This window comes from Salmo salar, chromosome 06 (genome assembly GCF_965601325.2).
Source record: "Salmo salar chromosome 06, fSalSal1, whole genome shotgun sequence".
NCBI lineage: Eukaryota > Metazoa > Chordata > Actinopteri > Salmoniformes > Salmonidae > Salmo > Salmo salar.
In genome coordinates this window covers 69846906-69874530 of record NC_138296.1, presented here as the reverse complement: position 1 = coordinate 69874530, position 27625 = coordinate 69846906, and the positions used below count along the sequence as shown (strand labels likewise).

At 41.8% G+C, this 27625-nt stretch overlaps 1 protein-coding gene across 1 annotated transcript; it reads right to left on the bottom strand.

Annotated features, from left to right (window-relative positions):
- On the bottom strand, positions 1 to 27625 carry LOC106607868 (patched domain-containing protein 1). Its single transcript, XM_014205322.3, has 3 exons — positions 26805 to 27625; positions 23889 to 24369; positions 1 to 7464 (listed from the first exon to the last, which is right to left on the bottom strand). Exons 1-3 carry the CDS (start codon positions 27402 to 27404, stop codon positions 5783 to 5785), a joined length of 2763 nt encoding a protein of 920 aa, XP_014060797.2. The 5' UTR covers positions 27405 to 27625; the 3' UTR covers positions 1 to 5782.

Sequence of the window (27625 nt, the reverse complement as noted above, 5' to 3'; positions counted from 1 at the left end):
CTTTCTTTGTCAGTGGGCAAACGTACAAAATCAGCAGGGGATCAAATACTTTTTTCCGTCACTGTAGCTAGCCATCTCTCTCTCTCGCTTCTCCTTTATTTTTTAAGAAATGAATTTGTTCAAAACTGTTCAACTATGGTCTTTCTCTCTCTTTGAGCCAAACACTCACCACATTGTATGCACTGCAGTGCTATCTAGCTGTAGATGATGCTTTCACAAACATATTAATTCTCCGATCCTTTGATTGGGTCGACAACATGTCAGTTATTACTGCAAGATCTCTGATAGGTTGGAGGACATCCTCTGGAAGTTGTCATAATTAGTGTACGTCTATGGAAGGGGATGAGAACCATTAACCTCCTAGGTTTTGTATTAAAGTCATTGTATTCAGAGGAGTAAGGAAGCTAGCTGTCCTCCGGCTACACCATGGTGCTACCCTACAGAGTGCTGTTGAGGCTACTGTAGACCTCCACTGCAAAACAGTTTGTTTTAATCAATTATTTGGTGACGTGATGTACTAAATAATAGTTTTATCTAAAAAGTATTACTTTTTTAATGTTTCGCAATTTATATTTTCATGAAATTCACAGAGGAGGATGGTCCTCCCCTTCCTCCTTTGAGGAGCCTACACTGATGTACACTTAAACAAAGCTGTGATTACTCCTCATGCAATGTCATCTGTTTTCACCATAAGCCTCATAGCAGCATAGTGGTTACAGTTGGTGTATGCAAAGTAAATAAAGTGTAATTTTAGGGATTAGGAGGTGTGTTAACTATAGTACACAAACACGCATTGTTGTCATAACCACATCCTTACACTTGCTGCTTGATTCAGGGCCTACATTCTATGTATCCTATCTATGTACAGCATATCCAACATAACACTCAACCTTGGTCACAATCAAACTCCAAATACTATGTATTGATTGATGTACAGTCATCTCAACCCACCACCAGTTTTCAACTCTGTCTGACAGGATCACAACAGCACCGACAAACCATTTACCAGAATCCAAACTGTTCTTTTACATAAAAGACACATAAAGCATTGAAAAACAAAGCAATGCAACCAAACCATTCTGACAAATTAAAAGTAATTCCATTGTAGATGAATGGTGTGCATCCATCCTGGACCCCACAGCCTTATGTAGAGCTTATGACGTGCACATAGACATGTTGTTTCAAGCGTATGACGACACGTACATAGCCTCAGACATTAGCATTTTCAAGCCTAATCCAGACTCCAAATAAATTATCAAGTCATTCACCCAAGACTTTCTATCTTTAACACTGAGCAATTTGTACTGTCTGAAAGATGGCTGGCATGGATGTTCACTATGTTAGCAGCATTGTATTTAAACTGGCCTAGCACACACAAGTTGTTGAGACAGTTCCCTTTTCAGTCTGTTGCTTATTCTAAGGGGGGAAATCCTACTGCAGTACTCAATTGTTGACATTGACATGTGGTGTAGAAATTCTATATGAAATTGCAAATGTAAAAAAGGGGATGACTACAGTATTGATGAATGAGCAGAAAATACATTGGCTGGGTTCACAGGAGGTTGGTGGCACCTTAATTGGGGAGGAGGGGCTCGAGGTAATGGCTGGAGCGGAATCAGTGGAATGGTATCAAATACATCAAACACATAGTTTGTTGCCATTCCATTTGCTCCATTCCAGCCATTATTATAATCAGTCCTCCCCTCAGTAGCCTCCACTGTCAGGGTTACAACCAATGAGGAAATGGATACCTAACAATACAGAATAAATGTGTTCTTGCTGTTATAACAGTAATGCAGCGTAGTCAACCACAGTTTATAATTGCATAATCTTATTGCACTGTGTTGTTGTATACCTGAACATGCAAACTTAGCTATGCTTGTGTATGATTGAGGGGCAGACATTAGTTAACCTGCTGCTTGGGTTATTCTGACTTTCCTATGCATCTTTCAATATTCTAATTCAGTCATCATGCTCAATGGTTGTTTCACACATCTTATTGCAGTGTTTTCCTGGCAAGTAGTATAAGCTAGTATCATGAGCCCAACTGCAGCAGGTTGATGCCTATACTTAGTATGACAAAGTGTGGTGAAATTTTAAAGTAGCCTGATATCATCTGCTACTCAATAACAGTGTTTGGGTTTTTATATTCACACATAGAGCATCAGACACCACAGTGATCAATACCAAACCTCAGATAATGACGTCTTCACGGATGTCCTCAATCAGTGACCACGTTCTGTCCAAACTCCAAACTCCAAATTACACCCTACCACACATACTTTAAGCACCAACAAATTACTGCATCAGACAGCCTGATTTAAGGGATAAATAAAATCATAAGCAAGGGAGTTTGGAGATCGAGAGGATCTGGACACTGGACAGCCACGTAGTGTATTTTGGATATTGAATACTTAATGATGACAAATTAAACATTGGTGGAGGTACTGACTTCTCAGCGGAGCAGACAGTGAAGTTAGACAAGTGATGATTGGTCGCACGTTTGAACACACAGTAGACTCAGAAAGACAGCATTAAACATAGCTTCATCAGAGATGACTTGTACACAGTAACCACAGCAAGCAGAGTATTTGAAAATATGAATCGACTATCCTGTATCATGAGAGTCTTGCAAAAAAGCAATGAAAGTTATTGGAAGGTTAAGCATGTTCATGGATCATGTATAATCATATTGTAATCTGGATATTCAACAGAAGTTATGTACATATGGTTCATAACAGCACGGCAAGCCTTTAAGCTCAGTCTTAGACATTTTCAGCGTATAAAATGTAAATACTTTGTTGTTAATGTTTGTTATGTTGCAAACTATTCTGGTAGACTAAAACCAAGCCAGATAAAATTGTGGTGTAGTGAAAAGAGGCTGTAATATTTCCCTGTAATATAATGGCCAGGTAGTGAGCAATAGACAAACAAACAAATAAACAAACAAAGAAGTCTCCCCATAGAAAACATGTTACATTTGTTGAAGCACAACAAACATGTAGGTCCACTGCAGTGTGCGATGGGTCGACCTATTCTGTATACTGTTGGCATTCCACAGTTTATTACTGGCCTACTGTGTTCAACCTTTTTTTTCTTTATTGCTTTTTTATAATAAAATGTCATTCTTAAAAAAATCTTATATTATAGAGTTCTTTCCTATTTTTCTTATAAAATCTTACAAAAAAATCATATACAATTATATTACATGTCATAATGTGATTCTCTGGCTTTTGTCTTGTTGAACATAAAGGACATTTTGTTCTTTTTTTGCACAAGATGTTATAGAATATGCATTGAAATAGGTTACTACAGAGTAGCAAAATGAGGATACAAAGACTAAATGTACAAAAATTAAATACATGCATACATACATTACAGTGCCATGCGTACAGTCATTTTGGGAAGTCAATGATTTCAATTGACATTTTGTTCCCATTATATTAAATGTTCATGCTTTCTTGCTATACATATATGACATGGCTTTTACAAAATGCAGAGAAACCAACAGCTGCAGGTGTTGTAGCTAGCCTATACCCCTCACTAAACTATGTCTGGTTAAAAGGTACCAGATTCTCTCTTGCTATTTACGTTTAAATGCTTATGATTAATCATCACCACAGACAAGAGATTTGAGAATGAAATTAGGGATTTACCTTGTCAACATTCTTAACATGAGAGATTCATTCTTTGCTAACACTGAGACAAAGCATTTTGTAAGGAGGGTGATTATTTCATGATGGAGGACCCCTTTAATTGCATTTATTTCACTAACGGAGGAATGGGAAAGCCCATGAGCAGTTAAAGGCATTATCTTGATAACTAGCGAACTATCATACTGAAGTATAAACCACTCTTCTTTTCTTTACATTAATATGTACGCCTACAACATGATGCTTTCATGATGGTTATTTCTACTAACCATTTTTCTCACGTAAGCTTCTCTAACTTTTGGTCCAAACACACACAAAGCTGCCTCAGCTGCCCTGCTAGCTTTATCTGTCCTTTTTGAGGAGAACCTCAACCCTTTCAAGCAACATATAAAGACAGCAATGCTTTCTCAAAAGTCATAACTTTCAAATAAGAATAACCTAAGGACAGCCACATCCTTTGACATGAGAGGCACTCTGTCACATGCCACAAGCCACTAAGATAATGTGCCAGAGGTTCGTGATGACTATCCCCTGCAGTCTGACTTTGAGAGTGTTCTTCTCAGCCCTTACAGAGATCCTATCCAGACGTAGCTAGTTAATGCGCTTGGTTTTCCCCAGGGGAGAGGGACTACATTTTGGCCACTCTGGATCGTAGAGAGGCTACTGGAGGAGAACGTTGATATTCTCTGGAAAGTTCTAAAGTACATCAAGCATGGGACCATAAAAGCCATTGGAATATGAATACCAATGGTTGCTTAAACTAGAATAATTGTGACGTACGACATTGCTTTGAGGTTAGAACCAATAAGACGTCTTTTACATCATGGTTTCATTTGACAGAATGTCCACATTTACAAAACAAATCAAGAAGTGTTTTATCTGCACCCAAAAGTTGTTTTTCTCTCTAATTATTTGGCACCATAGAATTTCACACAAACAAAAAGAGCTAATATACAGTATCTCTGATTAAATGATGACCTAACATGTAGCCTGTCGTGTCTAACCCACCCAATCATTTATTTTGTTCATGACCCATAATCATGGGCCATCAAAACGTGTGACCCTGAAATGTGTTAGACACTAACCATGCCTCGTCAACCATGATGTTCAGATGACCCCATATCCGAGCCCAGTTAGTATGGCAATACAATCTTCAACCTCTGCAGTACTCCATCCTTTTGGTTTTACTGCTCTAAAGAGGCCCTTTCACACCTAGTTCATTCTGCTAGGATTTCTAGAACATGCATGACTCTGTTAAATGACGTACCTTGCTGCAGTTCCACTGTAATTGTTGGCTAAGAACAGATGTGAAAACAGAAATAAAGCAGATATACTTGTCTTCCTGTAAAATGTACCTTGACAATTGTACTGTGCAAGATAATTCTTCATAATGGACACAGTGTATGCCATCTGCCCAGTTCAGCTGTTCGCTTGGGTGTTCACCGAAAAGACAGAATGGAATGTACTGTTGGTATTCATTATCTCTGTGTACTCTCAAACAAATTCAAAGGTATAGATCCTTCTGCCTGTCATTCATCAAACTAATCATACTAGAAGGGTGGTCATATATGCCAGTGAATGGCCAGATTTACTATGACAAATGGTAGAAAACAATTTAGATAACTTTGACAACCATCCTGGAGGTAGACGTGTCTCTCATTGTCATGCTAGCATGCTTTGCTCAAGGTACTGTAGATTTACAATTGTTAAAATAAGATGTACTATTCACATACACATAACACTGTAAGTGAATGTAGGCGTTTGTAGTTGCATCCTGGCTGTGTGCATGTGTCTGTATGAACAGCAGAGGGAACCATGAGCAGACTGTGCAGATAATATACACTGTCCCGTCCAGTCTGAAGGCATAGCTGATCTATGGGTCTGATCTGGTCTGGTTTCTACTCTGGACAGCATGGCTGCTGGCTGTCTGACTGGGTCATGGCTGCTAGCCTATCTCTCCCTCCTCCCTCTGAGGACCGGTCAGCTCTAACCCCTTGGGCCCTGTGAGGTGCTACACCACATGGTCACCTTCACTTTAGGAACGGCTTCCAACGCCTCACCCACCAATCACTGAAGACCGTCCCGCTGACGCTCAACGTTCGCCGCTCACCGCTCAGACACACGGCCTCTCAGACGTTAGTCACATGATCAGGGTTCTCCCTGACTTCAATGCACTCTATCTCCTCCCTTTCCCTCACTCTCTCCCTCTCCATCATCTCCCGCTCCCTCTCTCTCTCTTTCCGTTTGGCCCGTTTCTTCTTCTTGTGCCTTTTTTTGGACGGGGGGAAAAACGTTAGAAACACAGGCAGGATAACAAAACAGTGCAGCACTGTGCAGCCTGCGGTGAGGAGGGAGCACTTGAACAGTGTGAAGGTCAGGTTGGAAGGCACAAACACCAAGGGCAACATCCCGATAATGAAACAGCAGGCATTTTGCAAAATGGCCGCCCCGTGCTCCTCCAGCGAGATCTTAATGCACTGGGTCCTGGTGTGCTCCGTGGCCAGTACAAAGGTATACAGGTGGGGTGCACAGTGATCCATGGCAAAGTTTAGAGTATAAATAAGGCACAGGATAGAGATGCTGTCCATGTGTACATTCCAGAGGGTCATGAGGCCCAGGACCCCCAGCTCTACAGAGGTGACGGTCAGGATCAACCAGAAGTTCCCCAGAGGGTTGATGACTAGGAAGAAGGTGAGGATGAGGATGGTGAGCACACTGAAAGCCGAGGTGAGGATGGGCGACACTACGGAGGAGCTGTAACGGTCCATGAAGACGAAGGTGGGGTTGAAGACGATGAACTTGATGTTGTTGATGAGCGAGAGTGGGCGGAGCCTCTCCAGCAGCTCCACCACTTCCTCCCTTGTCTTCTCCGTGGTCCGTGCCACCAGGTACATCCTGGACGCGATGATCTCCATTTCATCCCCATCTGTCTTGGACAGAATGATGTCCTCCATGAAGTGCTGATACTCCGGGCTGCGCAGGAAGGAGCCCTGCAGGATGGTGATGAAATCACTTTTGGTCGAGGCGCTCACATTCACCACCTTCAGATACTGAAAGTAGTTATCCATCCAGGAGATCTTGTTGAAGCCGTGGCTCAGCGTTGTGAGGTGCTCCTGCACTGTGGAGTTCCAGTACTCGATGGGCTCATAGATGTAGAAGCCGATCACGGGGCTGTAGTTACTGAAGTACTTCTGCTGGGTCGTGGCGTAGGACACACTGGGCGTGTTGCTGGCTAGGAGGTTGACGATGTTGGATCCATCACTGATTTGTAAACATCCCATGAAGGAGAAGGAGGCGTAGATCAGGTAGAGGATGACCACGAAGGGCTTGACATAGGTGTTGGTGATCCACTCCGTGTAGTGCTCCCTCAGGAAGTGCTGGATGAAGTGGTTGTGGTAGGGCAAGACCTCGTGGTGCGTGACGTGGTCATGGCCGTCACTCATCATGGTCTTGAACCAGGTGGGCTGACGGTCCAGGTACTCCACTGAGGGGATCTTACAGCAGAACACACTGTGGTAGCGGTTCTGCTCCAGTTGACCAGCGAACACCAAGCAGGAACCGTAGAAGGAGAACACGTAGAAGTAGTTGACCAGGACGGCCACGCACATGCTCTGGCAGAAGATCTTCACCGACTCGATGTTGGTGAAGGGGCTGGCACCCATGCCGAAGGTGATGATGTAGAGGGAACTGGTCATGGTATAGCACACCATCACGTCGGCGAAGGCGTCTGCAACGCGCTCCTTGAAGGGAAGGCTCTCTCGAGTTCTTCTCCAGCCCGCCAGGAGCTCAAACACTCCTTTGGTTCCATGACCTGAAATGACAGGAACACATACTTTGTTAATGCCAATGCCACTATTCATGATCTGTGTATAAGTATGGTAACATTTTAAAATTAATATAATACAGCACATGCATTATAAAAATGCATGTGAGTTAAATCTGTGGGATTGCTCATGAGCTATAAAAATAGACATGAATAGACGCACTCAGGGGCATATTCTCCATATTCACCCACACAGGCACACACACCCATATTACACACACACACACACACACACACACACACACACACACACACACACACACACACACACACACACACACACACACACACACACACACACATTTTTTGACATATTTCTGGCTTGGAGTTGCCTGCCATGAATGTGTTGGCTTTGAAACATTTGAATAAATTTAACGCTCCTCCATCTCCTAAATATTTCAGTGGGAGTTGTGGATTTGGTTCGTCTGCATGCTGTGTCCACACTGTTTTAAAGATTTCCTGAAAAATCTGCCTGGTTGGTTCCTTGCTCTCGACGGCGTCATAAATTTAGACTCATTTGACACAATGAAAAAAAGTTAATTAACTATAAAGGATTAGGCCAATATAATGAGTCAGGTGGATTTACTTGGCTTGCTTTTAGTTGTATTAAGCTGCGGTACAAGTCAATTAGTTAGTGTCAGTTCATTTAGATGGTGTCTGGGAATTCCGCACTACAGTATATGCAGCAGTTTACTAACATTATTCAGTAAGGATGGTACCCATTTTCTACATATCTGGCATTTCTGTGTATGATTGGAAAAGCCCTGGGTTACATTAATGTGATTTATGAGTCACAGGTGGGGAATGGGTAATAACGTTGGGCCCATCTGGTAAAATATCCCCAGATAATATCTCCACTCCATTACCAAAGCCTTGGTCTGATGTCACCATGTTGATGTAAAACATAAAAACTTCATAAGGCAGACTGGGACAGGGTTTCCACTCACTTTGTGCAGACTAAGATGTGTGTAAGAAAAAGGGGAATGAATTAGCCTCCACACACAGCCAATAACAAAGCTCTTCTCATTCCACTCCACCGAACCCCTGACAGAGCCATTATCATGAAACTCCACACTCTTAGAAAAAAAGGTGCTATCTAGAACCTAAAAAGGTTCTTTGGCTGTCCCCATAGGGGAACCCTTTGAAGAACCTTTTTTGGTTCCAGGTAGAACCCTTTTGGGTTCCATGTTGGACCCTTTCCACAGAGATAAATACAGTATGTTATCACTCCCTTCAGATGCTGCTATAACGCTGCATTTGCTAGCTAATGTAAGATGTGAAGCTGGCCATAAGCAGGGAGAAGATCTGGATAAAGAGGACTAGACGCCATGCGACGCGAGGTGGCACTCTCGGCGTGATACAGATGTGTCCCACGTGGCTGTATGAATCCCTGTTGCATATTCTAATCATGGCTGAGTGCCGGGCTGGCCAAGGTCAGGAGCACTGCTGGCTGCTTGATTCATACAAGTCTGCTGCTCAGCCTCCCTCTGACACTCTGCCTGCCTGCTCACTGTGGCTGCTGTGTGTTTTGGGAGCTAGTGGGAATACACTGTGCATGCCTGTGATGCAGCAACACATGGGGGGGAAGCACCAGGGAGAGAGGAGGGGGAGGGAAGGAGATCCCCCCCCCCCCCCCCCCAGTAATGAAGATGCTTGATCTCTCTAAGGTATGGTGTTATCTGTCTTTACTGTTTGAGACAGAGAATGCAGGGCCATGGAAGCTGGTAACTCGCCAGGAATTTGGGTCGAAAGATAAAATAATATAATTGAGCACATGGGCATAGCTCTTTCTTTGATCTAATCATTCTGTATAGGTAGAGTTATGAAACAAGTGAAGAACAAGACTGTAGTTTGGGGAATATGTTCAATCAATTTTTGCCTCTGGGCAAAAACTTGATCGTATTGATAAAATACTGTTTAATGAATACACACTTGGAAGATTACAGTTTCACCTTGATTACTTTGAGGTTTACTTTTAAGAATTCTGCTTCTTTAACAAGAAACCACTATGTAAAACAGGGAATGGAACAGAATTCAAATTAAGGGGTGAGAGCACTTTCAGAAACAACATATTCACGAGTGTGATACTCATTCAGGCAGAGCAACCTCAAACAGTTGAGGAGACACTCTCACATCCACTATGCACACAATGTCTGAAATGCAATGTCTGAAAGAATCCAAACTCCTCAGTCAAACATGAGGTCTGAAAACAGGACTGTTCAAAGCTTTCCTCTAGACAGAGAATGTTATGCTCAGAATGTTCAATTTGCAGTCCACTGGCCTTCCCAGCCATAAACCCTCATGCGCTGTAGAGCTATACTGTTAGCAGCACATACAGAATGGGCTGAGGTTAAGGCCTAGCATGGCTTCAACTCAGATCAATTTGCCAATAAAACAAAACCAGTGCCTCTTGATCCTTCACAATCTCATCTTAACGATTGTCCTATCGCCATGCGGACGGACAACCCTTAGCCAAACAGTCAAGACACATTGTAACCGACAGGACAGCCACACATCTCAGGACGTTTAGAGTCATGAGCAATAGGCTAGGGGGGCACACCTGCCCAACTCTCTCAGGAGGAGGGAAACATTTTATGAGGCTGTAAATTGTGTTTCAGACGGACGGAGGACAACACCCGGGGAATGATCTCAGACGCGGCGTGCCATGAGGCATTGGCCAACGGTGTCTCAAGAGGAGGCAGGCGGTTAGATGAAAGGTTGTACTTCATGTCCACCGCAGCTCCCAGGTACAACCTTCCATTGAGCTTAAGAGGGCAGTTTGTCAAAGGCCTCTGGTGGACCATTTCAGGCACAACACTGTGGAACTGAAACCCTTATTGGAAGTAGGGAGACCGCAACCCCGAGCCTGAGTCATTAAACCAAATTACAGCTCTAAAACGTCAGTGGCACACAGGCAGAAAACACATCAATCTCAGATGAGGAAAGGGATTTAGAAACCACATACATTTGTCACAGGTAATGTGACAGAGCAAATATTGGATTTTTTTTGTTTTGTGTGTATCAAACTCCATAAAAAGACAGATGAGTAGAATGTAATAGAGAATGCGTCTTTGCGGATTATAGCTTACCAATATCGAAGTAAACTAATGTGAAATGTAATATCTTGACAAAATTTCGAATAAAACTAGGTGTTTAGATAATAACCTACTTTATAATATTTTTGTATCATTCTATCTCCCTCAGAACAACAAACTAGCTCTTGCTAGACCTTTGAGGCATATCTTTCGTTAGGCTTTCATTAGGCTACAGATTTCCCAGTGCTGTCTACCCCAAAATATGCGTTTTTTCCAAACCCTGGCCTAGTTAGCAGCATTCGTTCTCTCTGTAGGTGAGCTAATCCCTCTGCAGTGGATTACAGATGCAAGGAGTGAAGCCTACAGTACTGTATGAGTGATAGAGGGAAGCCATGAATACAGACCTACAAACACAGCGGCAGCCTAGCTAGCCTACACATGGGCATCACACGTGTTGCCAGCAGCACAGTACAGCACATCCACATCCACCCACTGCCTGCCCTGAAGCATGGAGAGGGAATGCCCAGCCATCTGGAGAAACTCACCACTAACGGTCAGAAGTTGAGGGATGTGAGACACACAAACACACACACAGAGGTACTATCAGGCTACTCCATAAACCTGCAGCATGTTGGAAAACATATGAAAGATATAAAAACCGAAAGGTTGCAAGATCAAATCCCCGAGCTAACAAGGTAACAATCTGTCGTTCTGCTCCTGAACAAGGCAGTTAACCCACTGTTCCTAGGCCATCATTGAAAATAAGAATTTGTTCTTAACTGATTTGCCTAGTAAAATAAAAAAATCTGCTGACTAACAGAGCCACCTTGGGTAAATAAAGATTTCACTGCATTTGGAACATCAATCATCTTCAAATTCCTTTGACAAATGTATGATATACTGTACAAACACAATCAGAGACTAGTTCGTTTTGTGGCTCTTTTATTTTGTTTCTGATTGTTTGTTGAGTGCACATCTAAAAACCCAAAAGTGGCAGAGTTTGCTCTACTGTAAACTTTCAGTTTCACCCGTGAATCTTGATATTTCTAACAGGAGTGTGATGTGTCTTTAGGAGTGTGTCCCTGTGTGGATGGGAAAAATAGAACTGAATGTTTGATACTTCAGGAATTCATGGGAAATCATAAATTACTGTTACAGAGTTAAAATGGGGGACAAGTAAAAGGAATGAATTGGAAGGAAGGGAATCAATACTGTCCCCTGTACTGTATGCATGTCTATAGTTTTGTTTAATGTTGTGTTAGTGCATGTAAGTTGTTTTGTCTGAAACTTTGTTCACCCTGCTGCTATTGGACCAGGTCTCTTTTGAAAAAGAAATGTTATCTCAATGAGAAAAACCCGTATAAATAAAGGTTAAATTAAAAAATACATTGCCAGTAGGCTGTGCGGGTTGTCTAGTCTACATGATGAGATAAACTTTTATTTTTTTTATTTTACCTTTTTTTAACCAGAAAATGCCCATTGAGACCCAGAGTCTCTTTTTCAAGGGATACCTGGCCAAGAAGGCAGCAACAATCCATACATTACAGAATTAAAACATACAACAATACAATACAACAACATGATCCAGCCTAAAAAAAGCATTTACACTCCTCTGTAACAGAGTCTCCCATCAATATTTTAAATTCAATCAGTGGCACTAACATATCTAGATGAAGCATGGATTGTAGACTATTCCATGCGTCTGGTGCACAAGAAGAGAAGGCAGTCTTGCCTAATACTGTGAATGCCCTGGGGACTTTTTAAGTAGCAACCACCTAGCAGACCGGGTATGGTAACTGCTGGTGGTGAAGGAGACCAGACTATAGAGGTAAAGAGTAGATGAACACATACAATTGTATCTTTCTGCGCATATAAAGTGAGGTCCAACCTACCGTTTTGTACATTGGACAATGGTGGGTGAGTGACTTGGCATTTGTAATAAAGCGCAAGGATGCATGATAAACAGAGTCCAGTTTCTGTAAGACGGATGAGGTTGCATGCATATACAACAAGTCACCATAATCAATTACAGAGAGAAAAGTGGTCTGAACAAGCTTCTTTCTAGCCATAAATGGGAAGCAAGCCTTATTACGAAAATAAAAACCCATTTTCAATTTAAGCTTTGTCACAAGATCATCCACATGAACTTTAAAGGACAACTTGTCATCCAACCAAATACCTAGGTATTTGTAGGATGACCCTTTTTCAGTGGATAAGCCACCAGATGTGACAATGCTAACGTTCCCTGGCAGAGTTCTAGCTCTGGTAAAGGTCATGAATTTAGTTTTTTGTATATTCAAGACCAGTTTGAGACCATAAAGGGAGGCCTGCAGTGACTAAAAAGCAGTCTGGAGCTCTTCAACAGAACTGAACCAGAGAAGGAGCACATGAATATATAACTGTATCATCTGCATATAGATGTAACTGGTTGCATCCCATTTCCCAAATCATTAACAAACATTGAGAACAACACAGGAGCTAAAATGGAACCCTGGGGCACACCTCTATTTGGGGCACACCTCTATTAACCTCAACAAAGCTAGACTTGTGATTGTCAGTACATACACATTGTGTTCTGACAGAAAGATAGTTCCTAAACCAATTTACTGCCCTTCACTGAGACCAATGTTTCTGAGTCTAGCTAGCAACAATTCATGGTCAACTGACTCAAAGGCCTTTGATAAATCCACAAACAGAGCAGCACAATGTTGCTTTTTATCAAGTGCATTAATGATGTCGTTTGCCACTGCTATAGCTACAGTTGTGGTGCTGTGCCCTGATCTAAAGCCAGACTGAACCCCACTCAGTATGTTCTTTTCAATTAAGACTTTTTTTTAACTGTGAGTTCACTAGGGATTCATAGACTGGCCAGGATAGGGAGTTTAGAGATAGGACGATAGTTATTAGCATCTGAGGGATCTCCACCCTTTAGCGGTGGGAGGACATAAGCTGATTTCCAAATGTTGGGTATGGAATTGGTCAAGAGACTCAAGTTGAAAATGTGAGCCACAGGTTCAGTAATAATACCAGCTGCTATCTTTAAGAGGTAGGAGTCCAGGTTGTCTGGACCTGCAGACTTTTTTTGTGTTTATTGCCTTTAGTGCTTTATAGACTTCAGTATAAGAAACAGGCTCAAAGTTAAAATGGCTCACATGAGGGCCTATATCATAGTTGACTGTAACAGAGCTTACATTAGAGGCCTGGGCCCCACCATTATCAAAAACTGAACCAGCCAATATGAAGTGCTTGTTAAAAACCCCTACAATATGGGCTTTATCCTTCACTTCATTAGAATCCATCATTAAATGGTCAGGAAGGCCAGAGGATACACTAGAATCTGACACTGATTTGATTAGCTTCCAGAACTTGGTAGGGTTGTTTAGGTTCTCTGTGACTGCATTTAAATAGTCATCTGACTTGGACTTCCTGATGAATCCTGTGCATTTGTTTCTTAGCGCTCTGACAGAGGCCCAGTCAACAGGAGCATGTGTATGTCTAGCTTGAGCCCAAGAGATATTTCTCTTTGTAATTAATTCTGCCAAGTTATCTGAAAACCAGGGATTGTCCCCTTCCACTGATTCTACATTTCTTCACCGGGGCATGCTTATCACAAAGCGACACAAATTTAATATAAAAATAGTCCCAGGCAGTGCCAACATCGGGAATCAGACTTACTCTGTCATTATTATGGTACAGATCATGTAAGAACGCTTGCTCATAATACTGTCTAAAATGTCTTTAAAAAATATAACGGTGTTTGGCTTTGGTCATTTTTGTATTTCTAACACAAGCAATTGCACAGTGATCACTGACATCATTACAGAATATCCCATTCGATGTGTATTTGTGAGGGGTATTCGTTAGAATAATGTCCAATAGCGTTGATTTGTTAGGTGCTCTGGACAAGAGCGAGAATATTTTCATTTGTCAAACAGCAGTCAAGCATCGATCACCATGTCACCAGAATAAGACCCTCCATATTTATTGGAAAACAGCATCACGTTCATCACCTTGCACTTTCACCACCCTGTGAAGTTCATCATAAATTATTCCATCTGTAGCCTAATAAACTGCATGGCTTCCCGAGTCGTAGTGGGAGGACCACACACCATATCATCGCGTGACTCCAAATGTACTTCGAGATAATGGTTATTATATCAATATTTGCTTAAAGGCGTTTCCACAGCATTTCCCCAATAATTCATTTTACCAACACAAATAGATCCCACCATGTCAAACGAACAAATTATCTGTTGACATTTATACAATTACACCGAAACTTCCTGTTTCCATTACAGCTGTCGAGATTTTTTTTTATATACAATATGACTTTACTCGCATAAAAACTATGGATGGAAAAGAGGTTAGTGTAATCAGTTAATTAGTTCTATATTCATCGGAAGCAGGCTCAGTAAGATCAATAGAACTGCTTTATAACATGAAATACTGTATGGGACAGAATGGTTGGTTCTGTGTCTATGCATATCTACATGTATCTGCCAAACATAGGTACATTATATATTCATTATTTCTCTGGATGGATCAAACCCATTTCATAGTTCTGTGACCCATATCCATATCATTCTAAATCAATTACTCTGACTTGTGTCTGAGTTTCATTAAGGGTGATAAATTATTATTACAAATGTGAGCTCACACAATAGCCGGCTCGCTCTGGTAAAGCCAGTTAAAGTTGAAGTCGGAAGTTTACATACACCTTAGCCAAATACATTTAATCTCAGTTTTTCACAATTCCTGACATTTAATCCTAGTAAAAATTCCCTGTCTTAGGTCAGTTAGGATCACCACTTTATTTGAAGAATGTGAAATGTCAGAATAATCGTAGAGAGAATTATTTATTTCAGCTTTTATTTTTTTCATCACATTCCCAGTGGGTCAGAAGTTTACATTCAATCAATTAGTATTTAGTAGCATTGCCTCTAAATTGTTTAACTTGGGTCAAACATTTCGGGTAGCCTTCCACAAGCTTCCCACAATAAGTTCGGTGAATTTTGGCCCATTCCTCCTGACAGAGCTGGTGTAACTGAGTCAGGTTTGTAGGCCTCCTTGCTCGCACACAATTTTTCAGTTCTGCCCACAAATTTTCTATAGGATTGAGGTCAGGAATTTGTGATGGCCAGTACAATACCTTGACTTTGTTGTCCTTAAGCCATTTTGCCACAACTTTGGATGTATTCTTTGGGTCATTGTCCATTTGGAAGACCCATTTGCGACCAAGCTTTAACTTCCTGACTGATGTCTTGAGATGTTCCTTCAATATATCCATATAATTGTCCTTCCTCATGATGCCATCTACCCCCACAACATGATGCTGCCACCCCTGTGCTTCACGGTTGGGATGTTGTTCTTCGGCTTGCAAGCCTTCCCTTTTTTCCTCCAAACGTAATGATGGTCATTATGGCCAAACAGTTCTATTTTTGTTTCATCAAACCAGAGGACATTTCTCCAAAAACTACGATCTTCGTCCCCATGTGCAGTTGCAAACCGTAGTCTGGCTTTTTTTCACAAGGTCCTTTGCTCTTGTTCTGGGATTGATTTGCACGTTTTGCACCAAAGTACATTCATCTCTAGGACACAGACCGCGTCTTCATCCTGAGCGGTATGACGACTGCGTGGTCCCATGGTGTTTATACTTGCGTACTATTGTTTGTACAGAAGAACGTGGTACCTTCAGGCATTTGGAAATTGCTCCCAAGGATGAACCAGACTTGTGGAGGTCTACAATTTTTTCTGAGGTCTTGGTACACCTCCAATTGACTCAAATTATGTAAATTATTCTATAGGAAGCTTCTAAAGACATTACATTATTTTCTGGAATTTTCCAAGCTGTTTAAAGGCACAGTCAACTTAGTGTATGTAAACTTCTGACTCACTGGAATTGTGATACAGTGAATTATAAGTGAAATAATCTGTCTGTAAACAATTGTTTAAAAAATGACTTGTGTCATGCACAAAGTAGATGTCCTAACCAACTTGCCAAAACTATAGTTTGTTAACAAGAAATTTGTGGAGGGGTTGAAAAATGAGTTTTAATAACTCCAACCTAAGTGTACGTAAACTTCCGACTTCAACTGTATGTTACTCCGGTAAAACTGTCAGGAGTCCCGTTTGGCATAAACAGATCCGGAAACATTCCTGCGGTTATGGAACAGCAAATGCTTTAATTTGCATTTTGAAGGTTTATCTTCCTGGAAGAAAACTAATTAGCATGAATTGTTAAAACCTTGTGTTCATGGTGGCTGCACTAGAAATTCAAGAAAGAAACCCTCTTTACTCTGTAGGTCTGTATGTTTGTGTGCAGTTAGAACATATCTCAGTATTGTGCAGGATTATGACATTCCTGAGGGAAAACAAGGTATATTGGTTTCTATTGGATTTGATTTCTGTAATTTGATTCCAGTCATACACCAATCCAGAAAGACAGCTGATTTGTAAGAGTGAGTGAGTGTGAGTGAGAGAGTGTGTGCTTGTGCGTGCATGTGTGGCTTCCATCTGATCATTTCACAATAAAACAAAGAAGCACCTTCAACATCCAACTATAGCCTATCAGCCCATAAAATGGCATTACATTTACCATGTCAATAGCCGTGACAATATCAGCCAAGCATCAATCCTGATTTAAAACTCTGAGTAAAAATGTTGGTACATTTACCAATATTACACCAAAAGGATAATGCTCCAAAACACTCAAAACAGTTTCTCCAGTTATGGGCACTTTAGTTTACTCTGTACTGCAAAACAGTGTTTGGGTCACATAAATTCAAGAACAACTTATTGGATGCAGTTTTGCTGTAAAGTTTTATTGACACTTGCTCTCTCAGACGTTATACATGACTGCAGTGGGGGGAGAGTCTTTATGATTCCACTTCAGAAATAGAACCAAATAAAGGAGCTATTCAGACATATCTGCAAGATATGTTTTACCACTAAAAGAAAAATAACCCTGTGGGATTCAAGATGACTTGTTGGAAACATTCTCACAGTTATATCATTTTTGCTGTTGCTGATTAAATAGACTACAAACCTTACAGTATTTGTCTAGAAAATAATAGCATAAATTGACGTCTAGACATAAATACATGGTGGCTGTTCTAGCTCTTATCATGAACTGGAGCGACCTGGCTTGGGAGGCCAATAGAAGGAAATACAGCCCTGGCAGGAGCACATCTGTCAAGTCAAAGTAAATTTCCTGCTGATTGTTCAATTAAAGATGGATTACCCTAAAATACCACCGCATTGATTCTCATCTATAGTGGCTTCCTCCCCAGTCGATACTCGTCTGCTTATTTACCACAAAGCAGATCACTTAAAACAGCATCAAGCTAATTCTTACTGCTGTAAACTGGAGTAAATGGTAAGAAAATAAAGAAAAGAGATGTTTGACAAAATTATCCTCTCTCTGAGTTCATTATGTCTTGATACAGGCATAAAACCAAAGACAAGATAGATGACGTGAATGAATCTGGACAAAACATAGGCCTAAGTATGGGCAAAAGTTCAGATAGAGGAAAGTAGGCGTCATCTACCCGTCATCTACCTGTATTGAACTATTGGTTAAGGGCTTGTAAGTATGTATTTCACGGTATGGTCTACACATGTATTCGGCGCATGTGACAAATACAGTTTGATTTCATTTGCACGATGAGTGGTTCCTCTCTCTGCCTGGATGAACATGGAAATGCCATACTAGCTGCTGCATTGCCAAGAAATCTCCCTGCGTCCTGCCCAACACGGCAATGGGATATTAAATAGCTGCTAGCTTAAAAACTATTTTTCTCAATTTCCGCCTGACTGACGTGCCCAAAGTAAACTGCCTGTTGCTCAGGCCCTGAAGCCAGAATATGCATATAATTGGAAAGAAAACACTCTGAAGTTTGTAGAAATGTTAAAATAATGTAGGAGATTATAACACAATAGATATGGTAGGAGAAAATAAAAAAATTTAATATTTTTTTATTTTTTATTTTTGAGCCTATGCTCTTCCAATGGACCGTATAGGGAAATCATTAAATCTAGCTCCCAGTATGCAATTCCTATGGCTTCCACTGGATGTCAGTAGTCTTTGTTCAAGGTTTCAGGCATGTTTCTTCCAAAATGAGGAAGAAATAGGAGTTTTACTACAGGGATACAGACTTGGAAATTCGTGTATGCGCGTGACGAAGAGTACATGCACCGGCTAATATCGCCTTCCTATTGAACATACTTCTTTCCGTATGAAATATTATAGTTTAATTACATTTTAGGGTATCTGAGGATTAAATAGAAACATATTTTGACTTGATGAAACAAAGTTTAGGGGTACATTTTCAGATTCCTATCTTGGCATGTTGAACGAGTGGATTACTCAAATCTATGGCGCCAACTAAACAGACTTTTTGGGATATAAAGAAGGATTTTATCTAACAAAATTACACTACATGTTATAGCTGGGACCCTTTGGATGACAAATCAGAGGAAGATTTTCAAAAAGCAAGTGAATATTTAATTGCTATTTGTGAATTTATGAAACCTGTGCCGGTGGAAAAATATTTTGATGTGGGCAGCCGTCCTCAAACAATCGCATGGCATGCTTTCGCTGTAAAGCCTACTGAAAATTGGACAGTGCAGTTAGATTAAGAAGAATTTAAACTTTTAACTGATATAAGACACTCGTATGTACCTAAATGTTTAAAATCCATAATTTTTATGATTATTTATTTGAATTGCGCGCCCTCCGGTTTCATCGGAAGTTGTCCCGCTAGCGGGACCCCTAGCCTTAAGAAGTTTTTAATGACATGTTATATGTCATGCTTGAGGACATTAGCGATAAGTAGCTCTATCAAAATGGCTTTAATGTCTCCCTGAATATTTTTCTCTCTCCTTGGAGCAGGAGCAGACCAATACATTTTGTTCAACACATACACTTTCCGATCCAATAAATTGACATCTTTCGGTCTGCTCCGCGAGGTACATTGATTTGTGTGAATCTCTCTCTCTCTCTCTCTCTCTGTGTGTGTGTGTGGTTGTGTTTGTGAGAGAGCATGTCTGTGTGTGGTCTCGCTCACTGATTGGGGGGGGACACTGTCATATTCCTTCCCGGAGCAACTTGAGCATGTTTGCCATGACCACACAGCCCCTGTCCTGTTTACAATTCTAAACAGGACAGGGGCTGCCTGCTAGTGTGCTGGTGCATGTGCGAGTGAGTGAGTAGTGCATGTGTGAGCATGTGTGCATGTGTGACCACACACAGAAATGCTCTCTCACTGTTACTCTCGCCGAAAGATGTCAATTTATTGGATCGGAAAGTATATGTTTTGAACAAAATGTATTGGACCACAATGGAAGTAAGCTTTTAAGCTTCATTGTGTTATCATTGATGATTTTCTTAAATCATATGTGGAGGCGTCACCGGCTGGAGCGCCCTTATGTATGTATTTAAACAAAATTGCAATGTATGTGTCCTGGAGGCAATGGGTCTACGTAGATCCACGTGTGTGTGCATATAGCACACATTCCTCCCCAGTCTAAGGCCAATAACAGTAATGATTTGGATCAATGAGCTGACGTACTGAGGAGGGACTGTCTCTGGTAGCGTGCCACACCCACCAAGTGTCTGTCTGTATCACACATACCCTATCTGAGGCCATTGACTCAAGGTTGGTGGCAGCGGCAGCACAGCACTGAATACGAATGACTTGTCTGTGACCCAACAGTGGTGACAAATTGGCCCAAGAAGTGCATCAGCTGCCTGTGAACCTACATTATTGTATTGCTTTGACTGCTCTTAGGAATCAATGTGTTATGTGGAATGAGTAAATGTGGTGGTTTCTTCTTCGGTGGTGTATCGACATTATCCATTCCTTCTATGGACTTTTTGATCATGAATGATAATAACCAACACACTACTAATGAAAATCAATCCTCAACCAGCTATACTACTGTGTTTACTTATTCCCTCTTCTCTGTAAATCCCACTTCCACTCATGCTTATTATTCAGTGTGCTCATTAGGTACCAAACACATCAGTTGTAGCATTTCCCACCGCTTCCTTCTCCATTCTCATTGGTCCTGGTGGACAGGCTTTTGCCAACAAAATATATACACGTATCTTCAGTGTCGCCACTCGAAAATTAAAATGGTTCTAACTCGACCATACTGTATACTGTACATGGAACAACTGTCTGCATTGACATACACTAAAATAAAATCATCCCCTCATCCTGACATTGATTCACTGTGGAGTTCTCTCAGAAGGTTTCTAATATATGTTTCAATCACTCTCTGATAGGACTGTTCCTGGACACTAATCTGAGTACAATTCATAGATTCTTGCTAATCAAGCCCTAAAGAATATTGTATTCCCTATGTATCACGCCCTGATCTGTTTCACCTGTTCCTGTGATTGTCTCCAACCCCTCCAGGTGTCGCTTATTTTCCCCAGTGTATTTATCCCTGTGTTTCCTGTCTGTGCCAGTTCGTCTTGTATGTTAGTCAAGTCAACCAGCGTGTTTTTCCCGTACTTCTTTTGCTATTCTCTTTTTGATAGTCTTCCCGGTTTTGACCCCTGCCTGACTCTGGACTACTTTCCCGCCTGCCTGATCATCCTGCCTGCCCTGACCTTGATTCTGCCTGCCCTTCGGTACCTTTTGGACTCTGAACTGGTTTTGACCCTTTTGCCTGTCCACAACCATTCTCTTGCCTTATTGGATTAAAAAATATTGTAAGACTCCAACCATCTGCCTCCTGTGTCTGCATCTGGGTCTCGCCTTGTGTCATGATACTATGGCCATAATTATAATGGCTGAGAAATTGTCACATCCATAATCATCATCATCCTACGCTCATGACAATAATATTAATGAACGTGTCATCAGTGTTCCAGTCCATCAGCGGCCAGCTGGGTCTCAGAGGACCAGTGTTCACCACATTGTGTGAAGCCTGTAACCAGCCGTGTCCAGTGTCACTATTCGTCTTAGCCTGTGGGATAAAATCAATTCCTCCAGAATTATGTTTTCCAGAAAGGAAAATGCAAACTCTGTAAATCAGAAAGGACTTCCTGTAGAGCATTCACTGTGATTGATCTGACTGTGGACTAGATTTAGGAGGCATGGTTTAGATACAAGTACTAGGTGTAGGCTTTTACCAGTTCTTCAAGGGTAGTGTTCAGTATTCACGAAACAGGAGAAATTACTTTGAAATGGAGTAAAACTCCCACAAAGGCCACCGTGCCTGTCTGCAGAACCATTCTGCTAACCATACACACAGAGTCAACACTTTTTAATTTGGTCCTATAAAACTATTTGTTGACAATGATCTATGTTTTAGTAGTGCGAGTGAAATCTTTCTAGGACAAAGAATAACACATTTTGTAAAACAGAGGATTCAGAAGAACTGCAGAAAGTAAGTACTTATTTACAGCAAAGTGAATAGTGTGTGAGTTACAGTACAGTAGGTAAGGTGAATGTCCACAGCTCATTTGGTGCAGAGAGAACAACAGGCCCTGCCAGTGGTGTCATGTACGTTTCATGAGTCCTGGCACAAAGCCCTCTCTCTCCCTCTTTTCCTCCAGTTAACAACTATCTGCCCAGGGAGACAAAAACTGACAAGCTCAGCGATACAGTAATTGGCTTCACTAAGATGACATCCCAGGTAGACATAGTTGGTAAAAGACATGAAAAGGTGCACTGTGTTAAGACTGTCCATCTGTCTCATCTTACAGTTGTCCACTGACATGTGGTGAGAGTCGACTACCCACATGGGGGTTGGCCCAGTCCAAAAAGATTATCGTTGATTGGTTAAGTACAATTTGTCAGATGATTTAACATTACAGAACTCAAATATCATTTGGACTTTGAGTCTGCCGATAATCATGTTGCATTCATTTCGAGGATAACTACAAAACACATGTTGGACAAGGATGGAGTCAAGTACAGTCTTTGTTTACTTTGTGAGAAACTACAGTGTCATCCCTGGTGGTGGGTGGTGGAAATCTTTAGTCTCGGAGGACATGTCACATGTATTTAGTGATTTAAAGCAGCAATTAGCAGTTGAAACAATAACAAAGCGCTCTCTGTTTCAGTAAAAGCTGAGGGATGGGGCTGGAGAAATGTAACTACTCTCAAATTCATAGACTGAGCTATGGATGCAAGGACTGACCATCCACGATATCAAAATGAGTTTTAACCATGTTTTAAAGCTGCATAGTGTTTGTTTAAATTTACATTGTTAACTAACATTGGAGTAAAACAAGCTTATATTTTGAGTGCTGATGGGGTACAACAGTTGAACTAAGCTCATGAGACATTAATAAGTTATTTTCTCCATGAATAAATGGGTACATATCATTAATTTATAAGTTAAAAAATTGTTGTAGCAACTGCAGATCGCCCCTTTAACTAAGTTCCTCCCTGCCTATGTCTATCCTCCCGCCATTCCTCCCTGACTCTGTCTCTCCTCCTCCCTTTCCCTGGTGAGACACAACCTGCAGGTCACCAAGATGCCTCTGCCTCCTGTTCCTGCTTCATACTTAAACTTTATTTACGTCAGAGTAGTTTAGGCTGCCTCCAGGGATTGACTGACTTCTGAACCTTTCAGACTGGGAAAATAGGTTACCGTGGTGGCAGAAAACCACATATACACAGGAGATCTCCTTGTGATACTGTGGCTTAGAATGGTTTGAGTAAAAACTCTGCTGGGAAACTTGTATTACCCTCCACAGACAATGGGACAATTAAGATGGAGATGTTTGTAGATGCTGGCACTTTCATAAAGAGTTTATCTATTTAGAAAATATAAATGTTATAAGTAGCCTGCAATTTGTGATTGTTAAGATTATCATAACTCAGTTCAAAGTTTTCATGCAAACAATAACTAGTCAGGCTTTTTTATTGCAGCCATTAGATGATGTACAGTAGTGCTTTGTAACGTACGTAATACAATGAATTTTAATTGTGATTTAATAGTTGATTAAAACATATATCTGATGATTATTTGGGAAATATCAAGCATTGTTGTACTGATGTTAGATACACTCACATATATGCAGGGCAGGCGCACACACACACATACACACACACATATACACACACATATACACACACACACACACACACACACACACACACACACACACACACACACACACACACACACACTTATACACATACACACACATACACACACACACTTATACACATACACACACATACACACACACACAAACACAATTCAACACACTCCCACCAAAACAAACTGAAAACAATCAGTGGAGGAAGGGGTGGCCCTCTTTGAGGAAGCCCACAGCAGCCAATTACCCTAATCCTCTCCCCAATCAGCAACATGGCTGCCCCTGATAAGACTAAGCAGCTCCAGACTCACCCATGGAAAAGAAGGGGATCCCCAGCAGCGTGGAGTTAAACTTCCCATCGGAGATGAAGAAGATGCCAGCTGCAGTCACGTTGGCGATGGCTATGGTGAGCACACCCAGTAGACCCAGGAAGGGCTTCCCCCTCAGGCAGTCCCTCATGGAGCTGGAGATGGTGGCTGCCAGCAGGAGGAGCACCATGCTGACCAGCACCTCCCCTTTAGCCAGCACGCCCGTCTGGTGGAAATCCCTCCACAGGCTGAAGGAGGTGAGAGACTGGATGTGCAGGTCCTCGCTGAGCGTGGACAGGCGCGTGATGAGGGCGCAGAAGGCGTTCTCCCATTTCTCTGCGATGACGTCCTGAACCACGGGGCCATGATTGCGGAGGTAGTAGGTGATCTGGACGGCCCGGGCAAACTTCACCTGCTGGTCTCGGCTGTTGGGCGAGAAGGCCACTCCACCCAGCTGGTGGCCGATGAAAGACACACGACCGTCCTGGGAGATGGAGCACAGCAGACAGGATACTATCAGACACACTGACAGAGGAATCTCAAGTCCCTACAGAGCATAGCTGGAGATACGCTGTTTGGTTTCTGTTACCTGAAATAACAACAGTCGGTTATGTTTTTGGATTATGATTATCTTGTGAATGATTTGAACACTGTGACCCATCAATCAACCATTACATAATGCATGAATTCCCTGCAGGAGAGATAATGACACATTTAATACATTTTACGGTAAGATAAATAATGTTATAATATCATATTTACTAAGCAATAGTAAAATTGCATGATAAACTATTCCCATCATTTATACTATAGTAAATTGTGTATCTGGCAATCATTCCTGAAAATGTCTGATTACTACAGCTACTCCAGAATCAGAGCACATGCACTGTACTGTATGATTCCCAAAACACTGTTGAATAAGACATACGTTAAACCAATCACGGGCTGCCTTGTTGTTTTTAGAAAGGCATGTTTTGTCCTATCAGATCGGTGCGCCACTTGTATAGGGATGCAGCGATATTCATTCCCCCAGAAGGTGACTGATATGTGGAGATGAGATATAGGACACCACTTAACTGTCCTCCAGAGAAGATGGACCTCCTAGACAAGTGGGGGAACAGTTAACTTGTCAGCCAATTGTGAAATTATGCAAATGTCATAGAGCATTGTTTGTTCATTTCGGACAAGGGCCCTAGCTGGTCTGATTTGATCACTATTTGTAATCTGCAGCCTACTGTACTGTACAGACAATCCTGGATCTCTTCAAAACAATACTTGATGTTGATTGTACAACTCTAACGTCAGAAAATGAATGATTCCATGGGGTATTGTAATTAAAACCCACTTGCACTGTCAGCAGAACAGGGAATTGCCTGGTAGTATTGCCATTCATTCCCTATCATTATCATGTAGATGGGGTAATCAGTAAGAAATTCTCAAAATAGTGGGCCTGAACATTTAGCCAACCGCACACCAAAAAGACTCCTCTAACAAGCAGACGACATGAAAGTCTGACATACCAACCAGAGATGTAAACGTTCGTAGTACTGTGCCGTGGCTTGGTTTAGCATCAGACTAGTAAGCACATGAATAAAGCCACCAGCTGACATCACAGCACTGAATGAAGAGCAACACATGTGTCAAGACATTCAGCTCAGACAGACGGGGAATATCAATGATGCAGACGACACCACACAACGCATGGCGCCATGAAAGTATCTGCCAAGAGGGGTGGAAAAGAAGGTCAGTATATGGTCAGTACATTCCAACCTTAAAACGGAAGCCTTTTACCCCGATGAGGTGAAAGGGGTTGGTGGCAAAGGGTGCACAAGGGCCAGAGACATATAGGTAATCAGGCAACTAGCTGCACTACTAATGCGTGGAGACCGTGGCCTTGGATGCAGAGGAATGAACGGTAGTAGCATGTGCTGTCTAGAAGTGATTTAGGGACAGCCCAGTATGAATGAACAGAGCAGGCCCAAGTGCATTACACAGCTAGGCCTGGTGCAGGAGGATTAGCTAGCTCACACTAGAAATGCTCATATTGGAGGAGACACAGTAGCTAGACATGTGCCTTGCAATTTAAGATGCTCTGTGTAGCAAAGGCATTATTTAGTACAGTACAGTTTTCCACTCAGTGACTAGGCTACTCATGTTACCCAGCATAATGAGTCTCACTCAATGTAGATTATTACCTAAGGCTCTATCTACACTCATTAATTTAATGGGCTCAATGTGCCATGTTACTAGCAACAGATCTGGTCACCTGTTGTAAAATTAGGCTACCTGTTGTAACTGTGTAACAGCTGATTAAAATATAAACCTCATTTATAACCTACTGTAAAATGACATGGGCAGAGGTAGCCTAGCAGCCTAGCGATACATCTGCAGAGGGCTGCAATCACAGCATACACTTAGGAGGCATAACAATATTTTACAGGGGAAGACGGGATGCAGGCCCATACTAGTCTATCAGCTATGTCATTATATGTGTGCAGGAGAGGGAGAAAGACACTGCATCAGAATAGGAAGGGGGACATTCCCTGTATACTGGAGCAGTGCAGGGCTGTGCCGCCAATTCACAACCTGCAGCTAACTAGCCTACACACCGGCAATTCAATCAATCTATTCTGAGTGTTTCCTTGCCTTCACTGCCTGAAATGAAGACATCAGCAACCTACATAATAGGCTTAGTGAATACAACTATTGCGTTCATTGAGAAATTATTGCAGGTTTCAGACAGTGGGTTATGGTCTCATTACAAAAACATTGTCCCACTGCTAAACCAAGTAATTCGTTTTTTTAATAACACAGCGTGTCAAGTCACGTTCTCTGACACTCAAATCGGTAATTGATGCTTGCGGCCAACATTGTAGCCTATCATTTTACTATAATAAAACATAATTCTCGCCTTCTTACCTTTAAGGTTGTATTTGGATAGCTTACGGGCACCTTCGAGAAAGTATAATTCGACAGAATAGCTAAACGGATATCTTCAAATATCGTAATTATATCATCCAAGATGCATCGCTTATCCTGATGGCTCAGGACACAGAGATGAGCGAAAGTGTAATTGAATCCCTTGTAATTAACACTCAAATCCAACACCTGCTTGTGAACCTGCAGGACCTGGTCGGCTAGCTCCAATATATTTCCCCCAGACTTGGCCAGTAGAATCAGTCTGCCATATCTGCCGGGGGTGTGCAGGTCGGAATACAGCTTGTTTTTTGACTGGTCGATGGGGAAAAGGCTGTTCGCAAGACTCCGCTCTACTTTAGCAAAGCTGTGGGTCGGGGCAACCAGTATTTCGAGGTCCGTTTCGGGCTTGAATCTGCTCAGCACTGTAGATCCGAAAATGATGGTTAAGACTGCGGGAACGGTGAGGAAAAAAACCGGATGCCTACTAACAAATAAGCCCAGCCAGTAGAAAGAAGCTTTGAGCCCTCTGTGTATCATTTGCCGCAGCATCCTCCTCCAGATCCAGCTTGCAGATGCCCGGTTTCTTCCTATGAAGCACATGTGACATGAGACTCCGTTGCCCAGTTTAGTCAATCTGTATGATAATACACTACACCTGGAAAAAGAGCACTGCAGCAATTTCCAACAAGACTGTCAGATATTGCTCATCTCTCGTTGCTTTTTTTTTGTTTAATCTCAAGCCATTCCTCCCACTTATTAACCTCAGATCCGTGACTAGTCCATTGCTCCTGCTGCAATAGCAGCAACCTGCGGCTGTCTGA